Consider the following 19,482-nt stretch of genomic DNA (forward strand, 5'->3'; position numbering starts at 1 on the left):
TGGAAATGTATTTGTCATTGAAGGGTTGCAGAAATTTTGAGGGGCTATCCTAGGGAATTTTTCTCCTGATAAGTGCTCGCTGTTGACTGATGTGAGGCCTCTGTTTAACAAGTGGACAACCAGCTATTTTGTAAATCATTATACACACCTTTGCGCAAGATCTCTTACATGGAAGAAGTGTGCTAACACTGTACTGTAATTTGTAGTGTCCAACTGTACAACCAATTCTATGGTCCACTGATGGGTATAGCTTTGCTAGCATATAACTGCTTGAAGTCATATCATACACATGTACATATAATAGTGGATCTAAAAAAAAAGCCTCTTTCACGATTTTAGAAGTGTTTCATTTCACTCTGCCCTTCTATTGACCTTGGGGGAAGCTTTATGACCTCTTTCTCTGACATCCGCAACCACATCATGATAAGAAGATTACTTTCCGTTTAATCTACATACTTCTTGGGGATCCGGTATCATCATGTTTAGTGACAGTGGGCACTGGAGATGCCTGCTTAAAACCCTCTCATGTTCTCAAGTGAGATTTTAGGGGGAATATTCCATTACCTATATGGAAAAGTAGCCATGTATGATATCTTACAAGGGAATCAAAAGCCCTTCAACCTAGTCTGTAGTGTGCAGTATGAGTAACTGGAGTCTTCATGACGTTAATGGTTTCCATTATATCCCATTATATTGAGTCTCCAGACAGTATCAAGCAGTGGTGAAAATTAAATCTCAGACGTGAGAATAAAATTGTAATATTACTTCTGTGCAAAAGAAATGGAATCAGACAAGACAAGAACTTATGCTGAATTGAAGCCTGACTTTAACACGTAAATTCTGTAAAATTTCAAATTCAATGATCTGAAAGCACCCTTCAGATAGCAAAGTGATGACCAGATCTTTTCTGTATAGCACTACAAAGATGAATTGCATTTAAGATCGCAGGGATTTACTTTCATGGTAGTGGGGAAATGGAGTGTTCGCTGTAGACTGCAGTCTCATACTATAATGGTTGCAGTGGCTTTAAGTTTGTGGTGAAATGGTCACCGGCACCGTGAAAATTGCAAACATAAACCACTGCGAACATTTCTGCATTTACAGTATATGATGCTGATGATTACAGAATGTTTTCATTATAAATAGGTATACTGGCTTCACAAACTCTTCCTTGTTTGCTACATTTCCTAGTGTTGATCTCTCCCCTTACCACACATTTTCAGGGTCGGCTGATCAGTCTGCTGGACGACAACTCGCTGCACCTGTGGGAGGTCAACATCAAGGACGGCAAGTCTGTGCTGGAGGAGGTCAAGGACTTCTCTCTGGAGGGCAGGTCAGTAACTAGGGAGGTCACAGTTCAAATGGGGATTAACCTGTAGCATGCCATGTCACAGAGTTGGATGGATACTGGGGGTATACTATGTGCACTCTTATTCACCCAAAATTGGAGCTGTGAACCTAATTTTTGACAGAGCGCACTGGTGCCCCTTAACGGGATTGAGTGGCCTAAGGCTGATTAAAAAGCTATGGGACTAATGATGATGATGACTGGTGTCCCTTAATATTTCTGTAGGGATATGTATGGAAAGGTGCATTTTAGTATATAGCGTATTCTTGACGTTAAAGTGTCTGGAAAATAAGACCTTTGTTTTATTACATGTTTAGAAACTTGGAGTTAGCTCTCTATGTTGTGCACCCCAAATTTTTTCTGTGCACCAAAATTTTTAGGTTAAATGGACCAGTGTACCTAATTCCAGAAATGAATTTCATCCCTGGCAGAGGTCAAAAGTACTAAAGTGAATAGTTCAGAAGGGTTCTGATGTGGCGTGGCAAGTTATCAGTGTACGAAAACAGATTTAATTTGTATGCTAAAGGTTTAATTGGTATAAGTGCCGGATTAATGTCAGACAACAGTTGGGTGTAAAGTATCTACTTGCTTGCCATGTAGTAACCTTTATCGACATCCAGTAACTTTTATTGACATGTATTGGCGAGGGCCGAGGGGCACTATTGATAGTGCATTGACTTGGAACAACCTTGGTTGAAATGTAGCTGGTCTTTTATTGAACCAACATGTTACATAAATGGGAGAGGACAGGTTGTGTTTGTATGCTTTATGCATGCTGATTTTCTATACATGCTCTCTGGGTGGTCTGTTAGATTGGCTTTTTAATTCAGTTAGATTTTGGTTACTAATGAAAAGCATCAGAATTGTAGTGGCATTTAAAAAAAAAATTCATTTCCTGTTTAAGTTGGCATTTTTGGCATTTTAGTTTTATCTTTACATTGCTTGTATTTCAAAAGAAGAATTTCTGCAATTTTTTGTCCTCATACATATGCAGTTTTAAGCTGACAAGCATGTTTTTCTGTGTTTAAAATGCCTTCCCTTGCATTAGTCCATTGCATTCTCCATGCATGTTCTGTACAAATCCCATGTTTTGGGCAGGACTCCAGGGAAACTTCCTGCTGGAGTCATCTGGTATTCTGGGAATGTCTCCAGCGAAAACCTATCACTCACCTGCCTTTGTCTGTGTAAAGCCCAGTGTCTACAGTGCTCCGTGTAATCGACCATGAACCAGGAGTCTGGCGACTCTGACAGAGTCTGTTTTGTTTGCAGTAGCCTGTGTAGTCCAGTGGTTAGGGACCCCTCCTCTGTACCTAGTGTTTGGGGGTTTGAATCCTGGCTGTTTTTGCTCACCCAACATACAGTCTACTGGAAAAGCTCGAAATCCTGAAGCTGTGATCTGCTGTTCATTGTCCTTGTCGAAAATAGCAAAGGGAATTTCCATGGTATCTTCTCTATTAAGACCAGTGGAAGAACAGCTATTCAATGAGCTGATTTAAATTGTTTGGTTGAACAATATTCATGAGAAGCTCAAATCAGCCCGTAGACAGCTTTTCATTAAGGACATGAGGGAGGGGAGGGGTCAGGTAAGATATAACAGAGATACAATTACATTGAGTCCTAATATTAATAAATCTATCAACATACATCTTAACAATTTGTTTCCCTTTTCTATCCTGCAGGCTGAAGAAGATCTCTGTGTGCTGCCTGCCGTCCACACAGGAGCACCTGTTCCTGGGGACGGAGGGAGGAAACATCTACCTGCTGGACGTCAAGACATTCCAGCTGCTGGACCACATCATCTACCAGGATGTCGTCATGCAGAAGTACGTAGTCTCAACACCCCTACGGTAGCAATGGTACTGCCCGGGTAGATGGGAAAACGTGCATGGGCGTGGACCATTTCATTCACTTATGGGTGGAGTGGTACTTAGTCTTATACTGTAAAATGGTCCTGTCCAGTTAGCATGGAAAGTCAGCTGCTGGACCACATCATCTACCAGGATGTCATCATACAGAAGTACGTAGTCTCAACACCCCTAGGGTAACAATGGTCCTGCCCGGATAGATGGGAAAACGTACATGGGTGTGGACCATTCCATTAATTTATGGGGAAGGGGTACATAGTCTAAACAACCCTACAGTAAAATGGTCCTGTCCAGTTAGCATGGAAAGTCAGCTGCTAAGCCACATCATTTACAAGGATGTCGTCATACAGAAGTACGTAGTCTCAACACCCCTAGGGTAACAATGGTCATGCCCGGATAGATGGGAAAAACATGCAGGGGTGTGGACCATTTCATTCATTTATGGGTGAAGTGGTACTTAGTCGCAACACCCCTACAGTAAAGTGGTACTGTCTGGATTGTGGGGAAACCATGCATGCATGTGTGTGAACTAGGGCTGGGGTACAGATACAAAACTGACTGTCTCGGTTTGCTACCACTAGGAGTTGGGGGCGCAAGTTCTCACAGACAATCAGGTTCAGGTATAGACCTGGACCTGGACCTAGACCCGTCCTTAAATTTCTGTACCAATACCTACCCCTAGTGTAGAACATTCCATTCATTTATGTGGGAAGTGGTCTGCACTACATGTATCTTTGAAGAGTTGGTCAACTTCTCATGTTTATGCAATGAATGCACAATTTCCTGTGGTGTCTGCACCAAAGTCAACACAATCATTACCTACAACAATTTACAGAGCTCAGTCTGTGGCTTCTTCATAAAGGAATTGGACAAGCGTGTTTCCGTCAACATCTTTCGGGCACACTTGGAAGAACGGTCTAATATTGGGACCATGTTGATTACCATTGTGTATTCAAGTGAAAACTACTGTAAAAATGCAAAGTGTGTTTTCCTTTCATTTTTCCATTGAAAGATATGATCTTTTAAGTGACAAGTAAAGCATTGACCTTTCAGAAAGTTAGTGGGAATTAAAGGCATGTTTTGTATGGTCCCAATGTAAATGTTCTGTTTCAGAATATTGAATCACGGATATTTTCTCTCTGAACACTACTCCCTATAGTGTAATCAATTGATTATTCCTACACTGTCTGCAGTATAATGTAAATGTACCAATCTGTTTCAAAATTTTTTTGAAGCAAGGACATTTTATCTTCTGAACTCTTTATGAAACCTATAATGTTAACATTCCTACACTTTCTGCAGTGTGCCTGATGACTATAAGGCTAACCCTGGTGCGGTGGAGGCCATCGCCGAACACCCGACGGACTCAAACAAACTTCTCATTGGCTACAACCGTGGACTGATCGTCCTGTGGGACAACAAGTCCTGCAACGCCGAGCAGACGTATGTCGCGCCCCAGGTACCCCCTGTTAGTATGCATCCCTTCTTCCTTATAGTGTTAGGGTGTGTGGTTGTGCATTGGGGGTTTGGGTACACTCGGTGGTGGTCACTCTGTGGTGTGGCAAGTAACGTGTGGAAACCGCATGACAGTTGTAATAAAAGGACATGTTTGATGTGTTTTGTGGGATTGTATTATTAACTGGGTATTCTTGAAACTAGACATAAAGACATGACTTATGTTGTTAAAGGATCTTGAAAAGAATCATAGAATTGTTGAAAAATCGGTATGACATCTATAAGGATGTTTGACCTGCATGACTGGCTTTTGTTGTTGTTTGTATCTTAAATGTTAGTCTAGAAACATGCCAGAGCAGAACATTTGGGGAATCTTGTAGCTTATTAGGAACAAATCAGTTAATACTGATGGCAAAAAGCAGTTACTCAAGCAACTGTATGTGATTTTGGAAATGGTCAGGAGTTTCAGGCAGCCATACGGTGTCATTCGTCAGTGACACTGGAGAAATCTAGTTGGCGATAGTTTTTATATCCTAGCTGTGAATGGCAGTCAATACAGATGTATGTTATAAACAGTGTCATAAAAAGTGTTTTCGAAGTTTCATTGTGTAAACATTTAACCCGCAGCAACTGGAGTCCCTGGCGTGGCACCGCTCCGGTGATCAGTTCATGAGCGCTCATGCTGATGGCAGCTACTGCATCTGGAACTCTGCAGACGCCTCCAAACCTGCACAGAATGCCACCATCCCATACGGTATGTCTGTCGTCTTATGTCTCAGATACTAATCTCCAGGCAGATTTACCAGTGGCATAAGATAGTATCAAAGCTGGCTAAGTAGTACAGCTGACTAAAGGGAGTCATCACCTACTGGTGCCAAACACACTCGTAGGCCGGCTTCACACCTCTGGCAGCTTTTGATATTCTTTTATGTTACCTTATGATCTACTTGGATATTATCAGATACCATTTCTGTTCATGGGGTAAAAACAGAGGGATTGGCCAGAGGTTTATTGGAACGTGATGAAGTTGTTTGGATGTGGTTAGATTGGAGAAGCAATTTCTTTGTCCAACAAGGATGGTTTGGTTTGTTGTACAATACTTGTTTGTGTTGTCCAGTTCAAAGTCCTTGAGAGAGCAATTTCAATTACACTGAGTGACTCAGTTAAACTGCAAAGATCTTCCAACTCATGTATTAGTGTTACCCAAAAATTGTCTTCTAATTCAGTTCTTTACTTAGATTGGTTCATTAACACGTGCACAGTTCCTTCTGGCAAGGCAACTTGATCCCCGGTCTCATTTTCCACCCCATTGAAGTAATATATTTATTTCCAACCCTTTGTCCTTGTATTGATCACCTGATAATCTTGTGGCCATCCCACCAATTGTGGCAACCTCAATGGGATTATCGGGAGACAAAAGTTGTAACTGGGCCTTTGTGACAGCTGGCATGGATGACCAGGCATCAATATAGAAGTTTGAATCGAAAGGGCTTACCTTTTCAACGTGCTCTTCTCTGTGCCAATACAGTCCATTATCATACTCAAACCAATTATTTTCATGGGAATGGATTGTGTGTACGGAGTAAGGCCTTGCTTTCTCTGGAACCTAATTATCCTAAATCCTCACCTCTGCTCTGAATCCACCAAATAGGCTAAGTCATTGACACAACATTGTAATGGTTTATAGATGTATGTACTTAAGTATTCGAGTAGTCTCTTTGTATAAAAATATCTATCACAGTTCATTTTTACATGCATATTTCCTATCTTGTTTCTATCATGTACTTGCAATTAGCCTATGGGCATGAACTTATAAATCAACTTAAGTTATATTTTGTTAAATAGGTATCTTCTTTCACTGTTCCTAATGCATCTTAAACTTTGGCTTCAGTAAGCTAGCGTATGTCTTTCTGAAATAAAGTCTTCTCTCCAAATGTTTTACTTAATACTTAACTTTACAAATGTTTCACATGGTCTTAACTACTGTTGCTCTCGAAGCAAAGGTTAGGCTCTGGCTGTTTTTGACGTTTTTTTAGGCATTCGTTTTTATCGGGCTTTCTATTTTGTACTGATTTGTTGACGTTTCATGGCCAAAGCCTAACCTCTGCTTGGAGAGTAACTGCTGTGACCTTGTGATGCTGCCATAAACAAACAAACAGTGACAGAAGCTGTGTTGCTAACAGTGTTTACATGGCATGACATGACCAGCAGGACTCACACAAAAGCCTTGTCTTTGTTCTCCTTCACCTCACAGGACCTTTCCCATGCAAGGCCATTAACAAGATACAATGGCTGACCACAAAAAGGTAAACTTACTATAATGCTCTGTGGAATTTCTCTCCTGGTCACACTTACAGCTACTGAACAGACACTAGTGATGCTGACATAGCTCGCTATCTCTACAAATAGACTGCTTACATAAATGCCTCTGTTACCTCTTGAAAGTAAGACTATTTTTCTTAAAGTGTAGAAGGTTTGATTGTCCTACCTTTTTTGTTGGGAGATCACACAGATAGCATTCACTGTGACCTATCAACAAATCTCACCTGCCTTTAAGGACAAAAGCAGACAGGTAAAAGCACTCACCTGTCACCACCTACCTGTGGCTGAGTGTACCCAAAATAAATGGACACCCGTCCTTTGGTGCACTTTCCTCTCGAAACAAGTGTGGGAACGGCATGTAGAGGGGATAATTGTTTGAGTCTTAAGACTCTGTTGTTTGTAGTCTCTTGTCCTTCTTATCTTAGGGTCATGGAAATCTTCCTACCACTTGTCCAACCGGTTGTCTTAACTCCTCTCTCAGTGATTTCTCTAGGTTCACACTAAATCTGAATGAACTTTGAGAACGTGAAATATTGAATTGACTAAAGGAAATAAATTCTGTGTATCTCTACTCTCAACACACATCATGTTTTGGTTGATTTCAAAAGATGGCTTTCTTTTAAATTTAATTTTAAATTTGAACCATTATTTTTATTGCCGCCTTTAGTCAGGCTGTTTAGGACTTACACAGTTGTGGCTAAAATCATTAATATCTATGAATCAATTGAAGAGAAAGTAGTAATAGTATAGTGGTGAGTAGGGGTGGGTATAGGTACAAAAAATTCAGGTACAGGTACGGTCCAGGTCTGGACCGGTCTAACAAGAAGAAAAAAATGGTTTTGCACTGGTACACCGTACCCGGGAGTATTGATACCCACTCCTAGTGGTGAGTAGATACAGAAAAAGATGTGTAGAGCTAGCTTGTCAGATTAAGTGCCGTGACTAACTTACATCTCATCCCTTTCAGCGAGCCCTTCATCGCATTCTCAGGAGGCATGCCGCGCGCCAGCTACGGGGACCGCCACTGTGTAACTGTCATGCAGGGGAAGACTCACGTCGTGTTCGACTTTACGTCACGCGTGGTCGACTTCTTCACCATCGGGGACACTGACCGTGAATGTGGTGAGGAAATCATTTTATCAACAGCAAGAGTGTGGGGATACTAACCTACTATAATTTCAGTTTCATATGCAAAGAATATAGATAATGAATTGCTGATTACTTGTATCTAAACAATAGTTTTATTGACATTTGGACAAAATATGCTCGAGTGCCTTTAGATGTCTTGGTTCTGCAAAATGTTCAGTGTGCCATTTACATTACCTTGTCCTGTTTTCATACCTTGGTGGTGTTGGGATATACACTGTAGTGTTGGTTAGATGTATTTTGCTGCTTACATTGCCGTGTTTGCATACAGAATGGGACGACCCCCATACCCTAGCGGTGTTGGTAGATAGTTATAGTTGGCTGTTTTTTGCGCTCCTAACTGCTGTGCTTCTATTCAGAATGGGACGACCCCCACACCCTGGTGGTTCTGGCTGAAGAGGAGCTGGTCCTGATGGACCTCCAGTCGGAGGGCTGGCCGACGTTCTGCTTGTCGTACCTGTCCTGTCCTTCTGTTAAACTAACATTGCTGTTTCCTTACAGAATGGGACGACCCCCACACCCTGGTGGTTCTGGCTGAAGAGGAGCTGGTGCTGATGGACCTCCAGTCGGAGGGCTGGCCGACGTTCCGCATGCCCTACCTGTCCTCGCTGCACTCCTCCGCCATCACATGCTCGGCCGTGCAGACCAACGTGCCCGACCAGCTCTGGGACAAGATCGTGGCCGCTGGGGACGCACAGATGGCGGCCAACCACACCAGCAGGGTAGGGATGTCATATTCTATTCACTTCACTATCCGGTTTAGCGTCCGTTGTTACCTGTCTTGTAAGGACGTTGTAGGAAGTCGCTTAGATCTAATTGCTGAATGATCTCCAGCTGCCTCTGTCAAGGGGGTTGGCTTTCTGCAATTTCAGTTTTCGGCCTATCAGCCTTTTCATCCTTTTTGGCCTATCGGGGCTTATTTTCCAGGGTACTAACAAATAAACAAATAATACACATGGATACATTTATCTCTGGGTTACATGTATCCACCACTTTGAAAAACTATTTGTTTGAGAGATCTCTTGTACAGCAGCAATAATGCTGGATGTGCCATTGGAAATCCCTTAAGAGTCACATTTTCAGGGTGGGGGACATATGTGACGTTAGCCCTTCACTTCATAGGTTTGTAAGGCCTTTGAATTGATGAAGTACTGTTAAATTGTAACAGCTTCTTTTCAAGAAGGATTTCGATAGGTAAATTGTCAGGAGGTAAATTGTCAGGAATAGTGCAACAAAAGTGTGCCTGTATCATTGAAATGGCTTATGCAGTTCATGCGGAAGCAGCTAATTTGGCATGTGTTTCAGGAATGGCCGATTGATGGTGGAAGCGTTCTGTCAGAGACCCCTACATCTAAGGATCTGCTCCTCACTGGGTATGTGGGACACAAATTGCTTTGACAGAAAACGCTTCAGTCTTCCAGATGAAAGCTGTAACTGTCACCTTTGATCATGTAATGATAAAAGGGAATAGAGAAGCTGTCTTCAGCTAGCTGGGGCTCCCTTATTTTATATTGATTAGGATAACCTAGATGTAAAGCCTATTACCTAAACCATTCTTGAGACAGACTGGGCAGTAATTTGGAAAAAAAATCCCTTTATGCTTTAGGTGTCTACTGAAACCAGACAAATACAATATTCCAATATGATTAGGTGGTAAAGGTAAAATTGCTCATAACATCATCCAGGTCTACTTGAAAGAATGGCTGCTAGTTGTGCTGGTACCATCAAACTACAGTCAAACCTGCCTATATTAGCCACCAATGGACTTGCAGAAAATGGTCATAAGAGATAGGTGGTCACTAAGGAAAGTATTCCCAATGCCAGGGTCAATTGGAAAGAATCTATTGACCACTAAGAAGTTGCACAGTAGCCTGGCAGTTCCAATCCAGAAGTGGTCACTAGTACAGGATTGATTGTACCTTCAATAGAAATGTGAAATAAAAACAGTTTTAAGAAGTTCCTAATTGTATGTTATTCAGCCACGAGGATGGGTCCGTGCGGTTCTGGGACGTGTCCACCCCTGCGCTACGCCTGCTGTACAAGCTGGACACCAAGGCCTACTTCAGCACACACGACGACAGCGAGGTGGTGGCTGCTGCTGACACTGGGGAGGAGGACTGGCCGCCATTTCGCAAAGTGAGCCAGTATTTTCAGAAAATCAAAGGCCTTTTACAAAACCTCTTTGTTGATGAGCTACTATTATGTTAGTTCACCTTTATTTGTAGGGTAGGGTAACCCATATCCGTTGTATATAAAAATAGGGTATTTGGGGAAGGTTGATGGAAGGTTGTTGACTGAAATGCCCAGTTTTTTAAAACAATGGATTTAGGCTACCCCACAGATTAAGGTGAACTAGTGTTAAAATAGGCAAAATTTTGGTTTCAATTTGCATTATTGCACTCCAGTAAGTTATACTTTGTAGTTTTATCTGATAAGTTGCTATTTCAGTGTGCTATCATATAAAGATCAGGTTAAACTTAAGTTCATATTTCCCCCACCATAGCAAGAATTTTGTCAACGGTTTGTTAATGTGTAAATATTAAAAAAATGTTGCCATTTTTCCCAGGTGGGTACGTTTGACCCGTACAGTGACGACCCCAGGCTGTTACTTATGATGTTGTAAACATTTTGTTGAATGACATGTAGATACTAAAGAATTCCGACTATCTTTCCCAGGTGGGTACGTTTGACCCGTACAGTGACGACCCGAGGCTGGGAGTACAGAAGATCATGCTGTGCCCGTGGAGCGGCACACTGGTGCTGGCCGGTACTGCAGGACAGGTGGTGCTGATGGACATGAACACGGAGGAGGCAGAGGTGGACCTGGAGGTGAGGAACTGATGAATATCATTGTCGAATTTTGTCGTATTCCTCCAAAGATACTGCTGTTTGTAATAGCCACAGGCTAGTTGGGCAACCCTGTCTGTGGGTGCTGAACAGCCAAACCAATAAATAGATAGAATAAAAAAGATACTGTATGATTCAAGAAGGGTTATAGGTGCCATTTCCAACTATAATTGTAAAAGACGCATTTCATATGAATAATTGGAACAGAAAACATTTCCTGTCATATATTGCAAATTGCCCATAATGGGGAAAGGCCTTTGTAATACATGATGTTGCAAGAGCTAAACATCAGCTCTCTGTTCCAACTTCTATGTGCGTATATTGTGATGATGTTGAACCAAAGAGGCATTCTGTCTTGTCTTGTAGTAACCAGATGTCAACTTTTGTTCAGTCAGGTGATGACTGTGAACATAGTGAAAGACCTTGATAGTTTTTTAACAAACAGGTGTTACCTGTTTGTTCTTTTTGCCCTCAGGTGAACATAGTGATGGTTTGTACAATGGGTGTTAACTAGTTGTCTTTTTTTGCTCAGGTGATAACTGAACATTGTGAATGGCCACAATGGTCTTATACTGAACAGGTGTTAACTCTGTCTTTTTATCCTCAGGTGACGACTGTGAACATAATGAACGACCTTGATGGTTTTGTACTAAACAGGTGTTGACTAGTTGTCTTTTTTCCCTCAGGTGATGACTGTGAACATTGTGAATGATGCGTTAACTCCTTGTCCTTATCTGCTCAGGTAATGACTGTGAAATTTCGTAATAATTTTGTACTAAGCTATCTTTTCCTTTTCCCCCCTCAGGTGACGACTGTTAACATTGTGAACGACCGCGATGGTTTTGTGTGGAAAGGCCACGACAGTCTGACTCCCAGGAGCACCACAGTGAAGGTCCCAGCTGGGTTCCAGGCTAAACACCTGGTCCAGTGTACCCCACCGGCCTCGGTCACCGCCCTGGCCAACCACTCCGAAAACCAGCTGTAAGTACTGTAACATTCCCTAATTATCACCTTAACCTTAACCCTTGCCAACCAATTGTAAATTGTTCAAGAAAGGTAACTTAAAGAAAACTGTAAAAGAAGACCTGTAGATGAGCCTTTGCCATGCATCACTCTGTTCACTGTTCAAAACTGTTGCTCACATATAACACTATATAGCCAAACCTGTCTATTGATACCACTCAAGGGACTTTAAGCAACGTGATCCTTCTGCAAGGCGGTCATTAGTGTAGGTTTAAAGGCAACTTTCTGTAATACATGTACTGCAATAGATGTAGTTTTGCAGCTCTTGGACTCTTGTTATATGAAAAGATTGTAGAAAAATTCCCTCCTGGGTTGCCTTGCCATTGGTTTTATCCTTTCTCTCCATACGTCTCATACCTACCAATAGTTTTTGATTTTTTGAGATCTGTAATACTGCATTTAATCAGCAGGGGGCATTATTGACCTTGCCTTGTTGTCCTACAGGCTTGCCATCGGAACCAGCCATGGCTTCTCCATCTTTGACTACGTACAGAAGAAGGTGATCCTCACCAAGTGCACCTTGAACCCCAACGACCTCTCGGCGACCGGAGAGAGCAGCATGTCCCGACGCAAGTCGCTCAAGAAGTCCCTGAGGGAGTCCATAAGACGCCTGAGGAAACGGGGGTCGCGGAGCACGCCATCTAAGAAGGAGGCCAAGCCGAGGGTGGAGGCCGTGCCAACGACAGATCTGGATGCACCAGAGAAGGGTGAGGAGGCAGCAGCACCGGTACAGAGGCTGGTGGAGGCAAGGCAACCGGACGGAGACATGGCCAGTATGGTGAGGATGCTTTGGGATTCTTATTAACACCAACCTGAATAGGACACTTCCTAAGTACATGTAATGGAATAAGGGTGTTCCACCATCCAGTTGTTATCTCAGCACCACTCAGTTTCAGATTTGATGACTGGAGTGTTAAGTCTAAGGCGGTTATACCGGCTATATAGATACAGATACAGACTTGGCTTAAATCTATCAAAATTTGTTTGTTTTGGCCAAGTTTTGTCCTCCCCAGGCCAAAACTGCAGCCCTGGCTTGCCCTAAATTTCAGGAGAGATCCCTACTGATGATACTTAAGCCATAATGTGTAAAAATCTTGTTCTATTTCTTAAAAATGTATGAGATGGTAGAGTGTAAAGATATGTGATTATGGCAGGAAAATTGTATATATCTTCACATAGCTGAAAGAATAATGATGGCAAAAGCAATTCATCAGAAGTCTTTAAATCATTGAAGGTTTTACTTTTTTTGCATCATTTTGTTAGGAAAGCCCAGCTGCGGAAGGAAGCTTCCCTTGTTGTTATTTAAGACCATGTTTTTATTTCCTGCTTTAGGTGAGATGTCTGGTGTTTGCAGAAACATTCCTACGTGAGGGTGCCTCAGCCGGGCTGTCTCTGTGGGCCGGCACCAACTCAGGCGGCATCTTCGTGTACAGTGTGACCATGCCAGAGGCAGACAAGAGAGAGGAGGAGGATGTGGTGGCAGAACTGGGTACGATGCTCTTACTGATAGTGGTGGTGAAATTTGTGTACTGAAGTCGTGACAGGAACTATTTGAGAAACAATTATGGTAAAATTTTGGTGTGATTGTGACAGAAACCTTTGGAGAAACAAGGGTAGTCATGCGATCAGTGGTTGAAGATGTTAGTTATAAACTTATAGAGCTGCCAACTATGTGCAGTGAAATACCATGATTCTAGAACTGTTAAGCCAGTTTATGGTGACCGCTGTAAGATTTTAAGAAAATGATAACAGTATAGACAGCTGGCAACTGTGGACATATTGCTGCTTTTATCTATGCATAAGATAATCTAAGGGACCATCAAATAGTAGTTACAATGGTCCAGAGGCAGATGTAGTCACAACTGCAGGTTCAACTGTTTTTGTAAGTGTTTGTCTGGGCTTTTTCATTCAGTACATGTTGTAATTGCTACCTGTTAAGTTGTGTAATTGTTTGTGACCTATGACCTGTGCAGGAAAAGAAGTCCAGCTGAAGCACCGTGCTCCCGTCGTGGCTCTCAGCGTGATGGACGGCAGCAGCGTGCCCCTCCCCGACCCCATGGACGTGAAACACGAGCGCGCGGACGCCCCGAACATGAGCGGCTCGCACACGGTGGTGATTGCCAGCGAGGAACAGTTCAAGGTGTTCACCCTGCCCAGACTGAAGGAGAAGACGAAGTACAAGCTGACGGCCAAGGAAGGTGTGAGGGTCAGGAAGGTCGGCTTCACACAGTACCGCAGCCGAAGTGGTGAGTCTCGGAAATAGTAATTTCTTTGGCCTGCTCTACAAGTGCTAGTTGGATTGTTGGGCTATTTTATAACGGGAAACCTTGAAAAGTAATGCATGGATTTTTGTCAATTATTTGGGTTGTAGGGGAAGGAAGGAGTTGTTGAATTTAGATACAGAACTTGGATCTGAACAGTAGAGTATGTGGAGAAGGATAACCTCAAGCCAACTGTTGGATCTGAACAATAGTTTGCTTTGGCAATACAGTGTGATGAAATGTCTTTTCTGAAGTTATAGCATTGGGGGCCTACTAAGGACTCAAACCCAAAACCTTTAGATTCTAAGTCAACCCTAAACAGCTGCAGCCTATAGAATAAATGAATGAAATAAAATGAATGCACTAAAACTCTGCCTTTACCCCCTGTTGTTCCAGATGAGAAGGTTGTGGAGCAGCACCTGAGTGTGGTGACCAACGTGGGCGACTTCCTGGTGTTCAGCGTCCCGCAGCTGCGCAGACAGGTGCAGCACAGCTGCATGAGAAAGGAGGACATCAACGGCATCACCTCCACCATCTTCACCAGGGACGGAGAAGGTACCACTTCCTCTTCAGGCAGATAAAGACAGCGCTTTCCAGAGATATTCTATATGTTCATCAAGAGAGATGGTCAAAGTGTTTTTGTACAGTGCTACATATATTCTGTTTATGGGTGGGTACCGGTACAGAAAATTTACATACAGGTACGGTCCAGGTCCAGAAGATAGCCTCCACCATCTTCCTAAGAGATGGAGAAGGTACAGCCTCCTCTGCAGATAAAGATAGTGCTTTCCAGAAGAAAATAGGTCGCAAAAAATGTTCTGGTGCAGTTCTGGTTTCATTCTGGTAAATCACAGTAAATTAAAGTGGACCCAGTTCTATCTGAATGATATTTGAAAGGTAGAAAATTATAGTAAATAGTCAATTTTATTTCTTGATATAAAAAAAAAGTTTTCACATACTAGATTTGAATTTTTCTTTTTCATACATGAATGTGGCATTTGTTAATCTTGACATTTTGTCTCCAGCGTTCTTCCTGCTGTCACCATCTGAACTGCAGCGGTGCACGTTGTCGGCCAGGGTGGCCGTGGAACCCCTGTGTATGCTAGAACTACCGGAGGGGGCCCGGCCCGCACCTCCTCCCGAACCTGAACCTGAACCTGAAGCAGCAGCCGAGGCTGAGGGGGAGGGGGAGAAGGCAGAGGAGGAGAAACCAGCAAGGTTAGAACTGGTCACAAACAAACAAACAGACAAACTGGCTTTAAATAATCCATCACGATGATCAAAACCAATCAAGAATCATAGCACTAGATCCCTACGTGATTACGAGTGATTTTGTAGTTAGTGAACTGTCATGACCTGATTCCATACTCACGACCCTTCTCCTATTTTCCCTGCCTTCAGTGTGCCAGAGACTCTTCCAAGTGTTCCTGCCATCGTTGTAGAAACCAGCCCTCCAAACCCAGTGTAAGGCAGAGCTCTTGGCTAAGTTCTCCTCTCCGTTCTATCTCTCCTCTTGCCTTGTACCAGCACAACAGGAGGAGGGAAGCAGATATTGCCACTAATGCATGCTTTGTTTAAAGCTGGGCCTCTAGGCCTGCGGTTTAGTTTTTTTACGCACTCCCTTTCTTTCAGTCTTACATGGTGATGTTAAGGTGTTGCAGGCCTCACATATCAATAACAGTGTCCAGTTCAGACAAGATTCTGTGATTGTCCTTTTGTCTGTCACAAAGTCTATTCTGAACATGGCACACAGGCATCCAGTCTGTTATGCTGTATCACCAAGCATGCTACAAAAGTGCATGTATCAAACATGCCTTTACTTTTGAGAAGAGGTACTTCAATAATCACTATTTGACAGGAAGGGTCATGCTTCTTATTGTTTGTGCATGGGCAGAATTTGCAAAATGTTTCTTCAGTTCTCCAGAACATGTCTCCAAAATGTCTTCTTTGCACTTTATAGCATGCATGCATTTAAAGAAAAGGCATAGAAACACCAAAAAGGCAGTTACTCAAGCAACTGGATATGATTTGGGAAACGGTCAGATGTTTCAGACAGCCATCCGGTGTCTTTTGTCAAAACGACACTCAGTGTCAGTGTCACTGACGAGAGACACCGGATGGCTGGCTAAAACGGCTGAAAATCATATCCAGTTGCTTGAGTAATTGCTTTTTGGCATATCTTAGTACCTGGATGTCAAACCTTCATCGATGAAAGGCATAGAACTTGTTGGTTCCTTCAGCTAAAATGTTTGCCTGTCCCCCACAGTGAGGATGAGACTGAAGAAGTAGCAGCAGCTGCAGAAGAAGTGGCCGCAACAGAAAAGCCAGAGTCTGAACACGAAGCAGAAGGTAGGAAAACGTGTATAGAATACCCTCAAAAGTGTTTAGCTTTTGTCTTGGTTGACTGTAGTACTCAAAGTAAGATGGCAGATAAATCTGAACTTGTCAAAAGTACAACCATACTTGGCTAAGACAACTATCCTGAGGACTGACGCACTTGGTCTAGTTATCTACAGATTTTCTCAGATATTTCTCAGGCTCATTTGACACTTATGTCTATGGTACACTGTACAAAGAAGGGCTGATAGTGCAGACGTTTCATGCTGTACTAAAGTTAATGTTAGTGAATTTGAATGTGTTTTGATGGTTTCAATGACAGATTTTAGATCATTTGTAAACTTTTAAGCAGATAAACATGTGACAAAATTGTTTTAATGTAGATTGAATTGAATTTTTGCCAGGTGTGCTAGCTGACATCCAGAAGACCCTGGAGAACACCAGCATTCTGGACAGCACAGCAGACGAGTCGAAGGATTCTGTCGGGGACATCACCTTAGATGAAATCAAGGATTACATTGCGTAAGTAAACATTGTCTTGACTGTTAGTAAGGAAATCACTTCTTTACATACTGTTAGTATGTGGTGTTATTTGCACATATTTTTTCTTGAACTAAATTGCTTCATTTTTACGTTGTCCTCGTGATAAGTGTGCTTTTAGAAGTGGTCACTTCTGTCAATTCCATTTTTTAGTATCATATCTTCAAGAAATGGCTGTTGACGTACTTCACTAAGACTTAAGACTGCTTCCTTGGAAGAAGTAGTAACTTGAAGATTTGACATGTTCTGCAGGTCAAAAGAAGGCCCAGATGAGAACAGTGCAGACAAGCCTGCTGTAGAAGAAGGTAAGTTTTATTTGATGCTGACTTTTCCTTTGTTTACAGTTCCCCAACATGAAACCTCAAGTTCAATTGAATTGTTTAATTCATATTTAAGCAGAAAATGCCATGCTTAGGTTTTTTAAAGTCGTAAGGCTTTAGTTCTAAAAGAGAACCATTGATATTTTAAGACCAATTAAATGCACACTTATATCTATCTTGTGTTTAGTAGGTGAATAGCAGAACTGTATTTATAGATGAGTAAGCACTATTTTGATTTTGTACCACTGCCACATGACCACATTGTGCAGTGTGCACTCTACAGAGCTACTCAATGCTGCCTTACTATATTCCTGCTTTCACTTCGAATCTCTTCAATGAGCATTGGTCTTGGGGAGGATGAACTGCTTTTTTAGAAGGATTTACGGTCCATTAAAATGGTTTACTTGCAGCTAGACTGAATCTTACATGTTCCTCACAACTTCCAGACATGACTGCAAAGACTCTGAAGTGTCAAATGGCATGAGAAATTCCCTGTAGCATGTTCTAAATTTTTAATAAGGGAAGTCTGAAAATGGAGGCTTTGCTGTGTTGTACTGTCAGACCATGAAGTCTGAGGCATGTGAGGTGTTTGGCATCTCGGTGGTGCAGTAGTGTGACGGGTGCAATGTTCCTCCCATAGCCCCCAATGAGGAGGCTGGTGCAGAGGAACAAGCCAACAGCACGCAAGATGCTGTAACAGAAAACGCTGTAACAACAGACAGTGAACAAACAGAGGGAGACATTGTTGCTAATGATGAGGTCAGATGCTTGTATGGTTTGTGCGCCCCCCTCCCGCGCTCCCCCCTCCCCAACTAACCATGCACTTGCATGCCGTCTGTCTGGGCACCTGTATCCTGTAGGTTCCAACTTGCATGTGGTGACGGTAGCGGCACTCACCTACCACTCATCCGTAGATGTTGCACCAGAGGGTAGATAGGATATTAACTCTGTGTTCCACAGGAGAAATCAGCAGTGTTGAAGCATGTCGTTTTGATATATGATTGGCACATAATGCATGTCCACTCCATGACTGGTGCGTTGTAGTGTTTTATAAGTTGTTGTTTTCCTTATTTCAGATGCCGACAACTAAGACCACTGAACTAAAGGAAGGAGACCAAGAGGACCAACAAGCATCAGAACCACTGCAGGAACTCAGAATCACAGAGGGGGATGATGAGAAGTAGTTGTTGAGAAGTAGTAGGGTATGAGCCAGGCAAGGCTTGTGTTGGAGGAGGGTTGACCAGGCGTAGCCTGCCCTGTGTAGAATCATGTTTGAAAATTGCTCTCGAGAATGATGTGAGAATGTAATAATGATGAAATGGCTGATTGATCAATGCTTACCATTCCATGAACTGAAAAGTTACTGATTCTGTAACAATTGTAGCCGAGATTCAGGATCGAGATGGTGGAAAAGAATTTTTAACACCCTAACAAATATGAATTTTTCTGGAGGTCTAACCTGTTTGTATGGTAATGTACATTTTGTAGAATGCTGTGGTGGAGGCCTTGTCAGTATCGCATGAGGCTGCTAATTGTAATCACGGGATGATCTTTTGACTTGTAGTGTGCCGCACGCTTGACATTGTTTATGTGGCTACTTAAGCTGGAACTTACTTTTCGCTTGGGTGCTTTTTTTCCTTTTTGAGTATTTGTGTGGAACCTAATTGGTGATTTACTTGAAGACTGACTCCCCACTTGGGATGTCCCCATGATTTGTAGCTGCATCTGAGGAAGTGGTGGTGGTCGTGACTATGTGCTGTGTGCCGTGGTGTAGGGTGGAAATAAAATAAACAAAAAATTTTTATCGCAGACCTTTTTCTCAATGTACCAATGTTTTTATGGATGACGGAGAATAAATTTTGAAGGATTACAATGTAACCATTGTCTGCTTGTGGTTAAGAGTGACTTTTTACTTAGTTACAGTGCTAATAGTTACATTTCATAAGGGGAAGTGTTAACCTATAGGTTTGATTTCCTAAGACTTTGTGGAATTTTTTTTTTTTCAAAATGTGAACTGC

The 19,482-nt window shown here is 42.4% G+C and overlaps 1 protein-coding gene across 4 annotated transcripts in view; it reads left to right on the top strand.

The window, feature by feature from the left end:
* The window catches only part of LOC118428735 (lethal(2) giant larvae protein homolog 1-like), a 35,187-nt gene extending 15,845 nt beyond the window's left edge, over positions 1 to 19,342 (top strand). The window contains exons 4-25 of one of the 4 annotated variants that reach the window (XM_035838910.1): positions 1,224 to 1,333; positions 3,028 to 3,171; positions 4,516 to 4,681; positions 5,296 to 5,422; positions 6,923 to 6,974; positions 7,958 to 8,112; positions 8,638 to 8,858; positions 9,442 to 9,509; positions 10,116 to 10,272; positions 10,813 to 10,965; positions 11,789 to 11,964; positions 12,451 to 12,784; positions 13,339 to 13,495; positions 13,980 to 14,252; positions 14,664 to 14,822; positions 15,293 to 15,485; positions 15,669 to 15,731; positions 16,534 to 16,616; positions 17,009 to 17,126; positions 17,397 to 17,449; positions 18,105 to 18,223; positions 18,541 to 19,342. In XM_035838910.1, coding sequence (XP_035694803.1) covers positions 1,224 to 1,333; positions 3,028 to 3,171; positions 4,516 to 4,681; positions 5,296 to 5,422; positions 6,923 to 6,974; positions 7,958 to 8,112; positions 8,638 to 8,858; positions 9,442 to 9,509; positions 10,116 to 10,272; positions 10,813 to 10,965; positions 11,789 to 11,964; positions 12,451 to 12,784; positions 13,339 to 13,495; positions 13,980 to 14,252; positions 14,664 to 14,822; positions 15,293 to 15,485; positions 15,669 to 15,731; positions 16,534 to 16,616; positions 17,009 to 17,126; positions 17,397 to 17,449; positions 18,105 to 18,223; positions 18,541 to 18,648 — 3,189 coding nt within the window. In that variant the 3' untranslated portion in view covers positions 18,649 to 19,342. The remainder of the gene's footprint in view (positions 1 to 1,223; positions 1,334 to 3,027; positions 3,172 to 4,515; positions 4,682 to 5,295; positions 5,423 to 6,922; positions 6,975 to 7,957; positions 8,113 to 8,637; positions 8,859 to 9,441; positions 9,510 to 10,115; positions 10,273 to 10,812; positions 10,966 to 11,788; positions 11,965 to 12,450; positions 12,785 to 13,338; positions 13,496 to 13,979; positions 14,253 to 14,663; positions 14,823 to 15,292; positions 15,486 to 15,668; positions 15,732 to 16,533; positions 16,617 to 17,008; positions 17,127 to 17,396; positions 17,450 to 18,104; positions 18,224 to 18,540) is intronic. The other 3 variants (XM_035838911.1, XM_035838913.1, XM_035838912.1) reach the window with 3 other exon arrangements.
* The last annotated feature ends 140 nt before the right edge of the window (positions 19,343 to 19,482 follow it).

Source organism: Branchiostoma floridae, chromosome 13 (genome assembly GCF_000003815.2).
Source record: "Branchiostoma floridae strain S238N-H82 chromosome 13, Bfl_VNyyK, whole genome shotgun sequence".
Lineage (NCBI taxonomy): Eukaryota > Metazoa > Chordata > Leptocardii > Amphioxiformes > Branchiostomatidae > Branchiostoma > Branchiostoma floridae.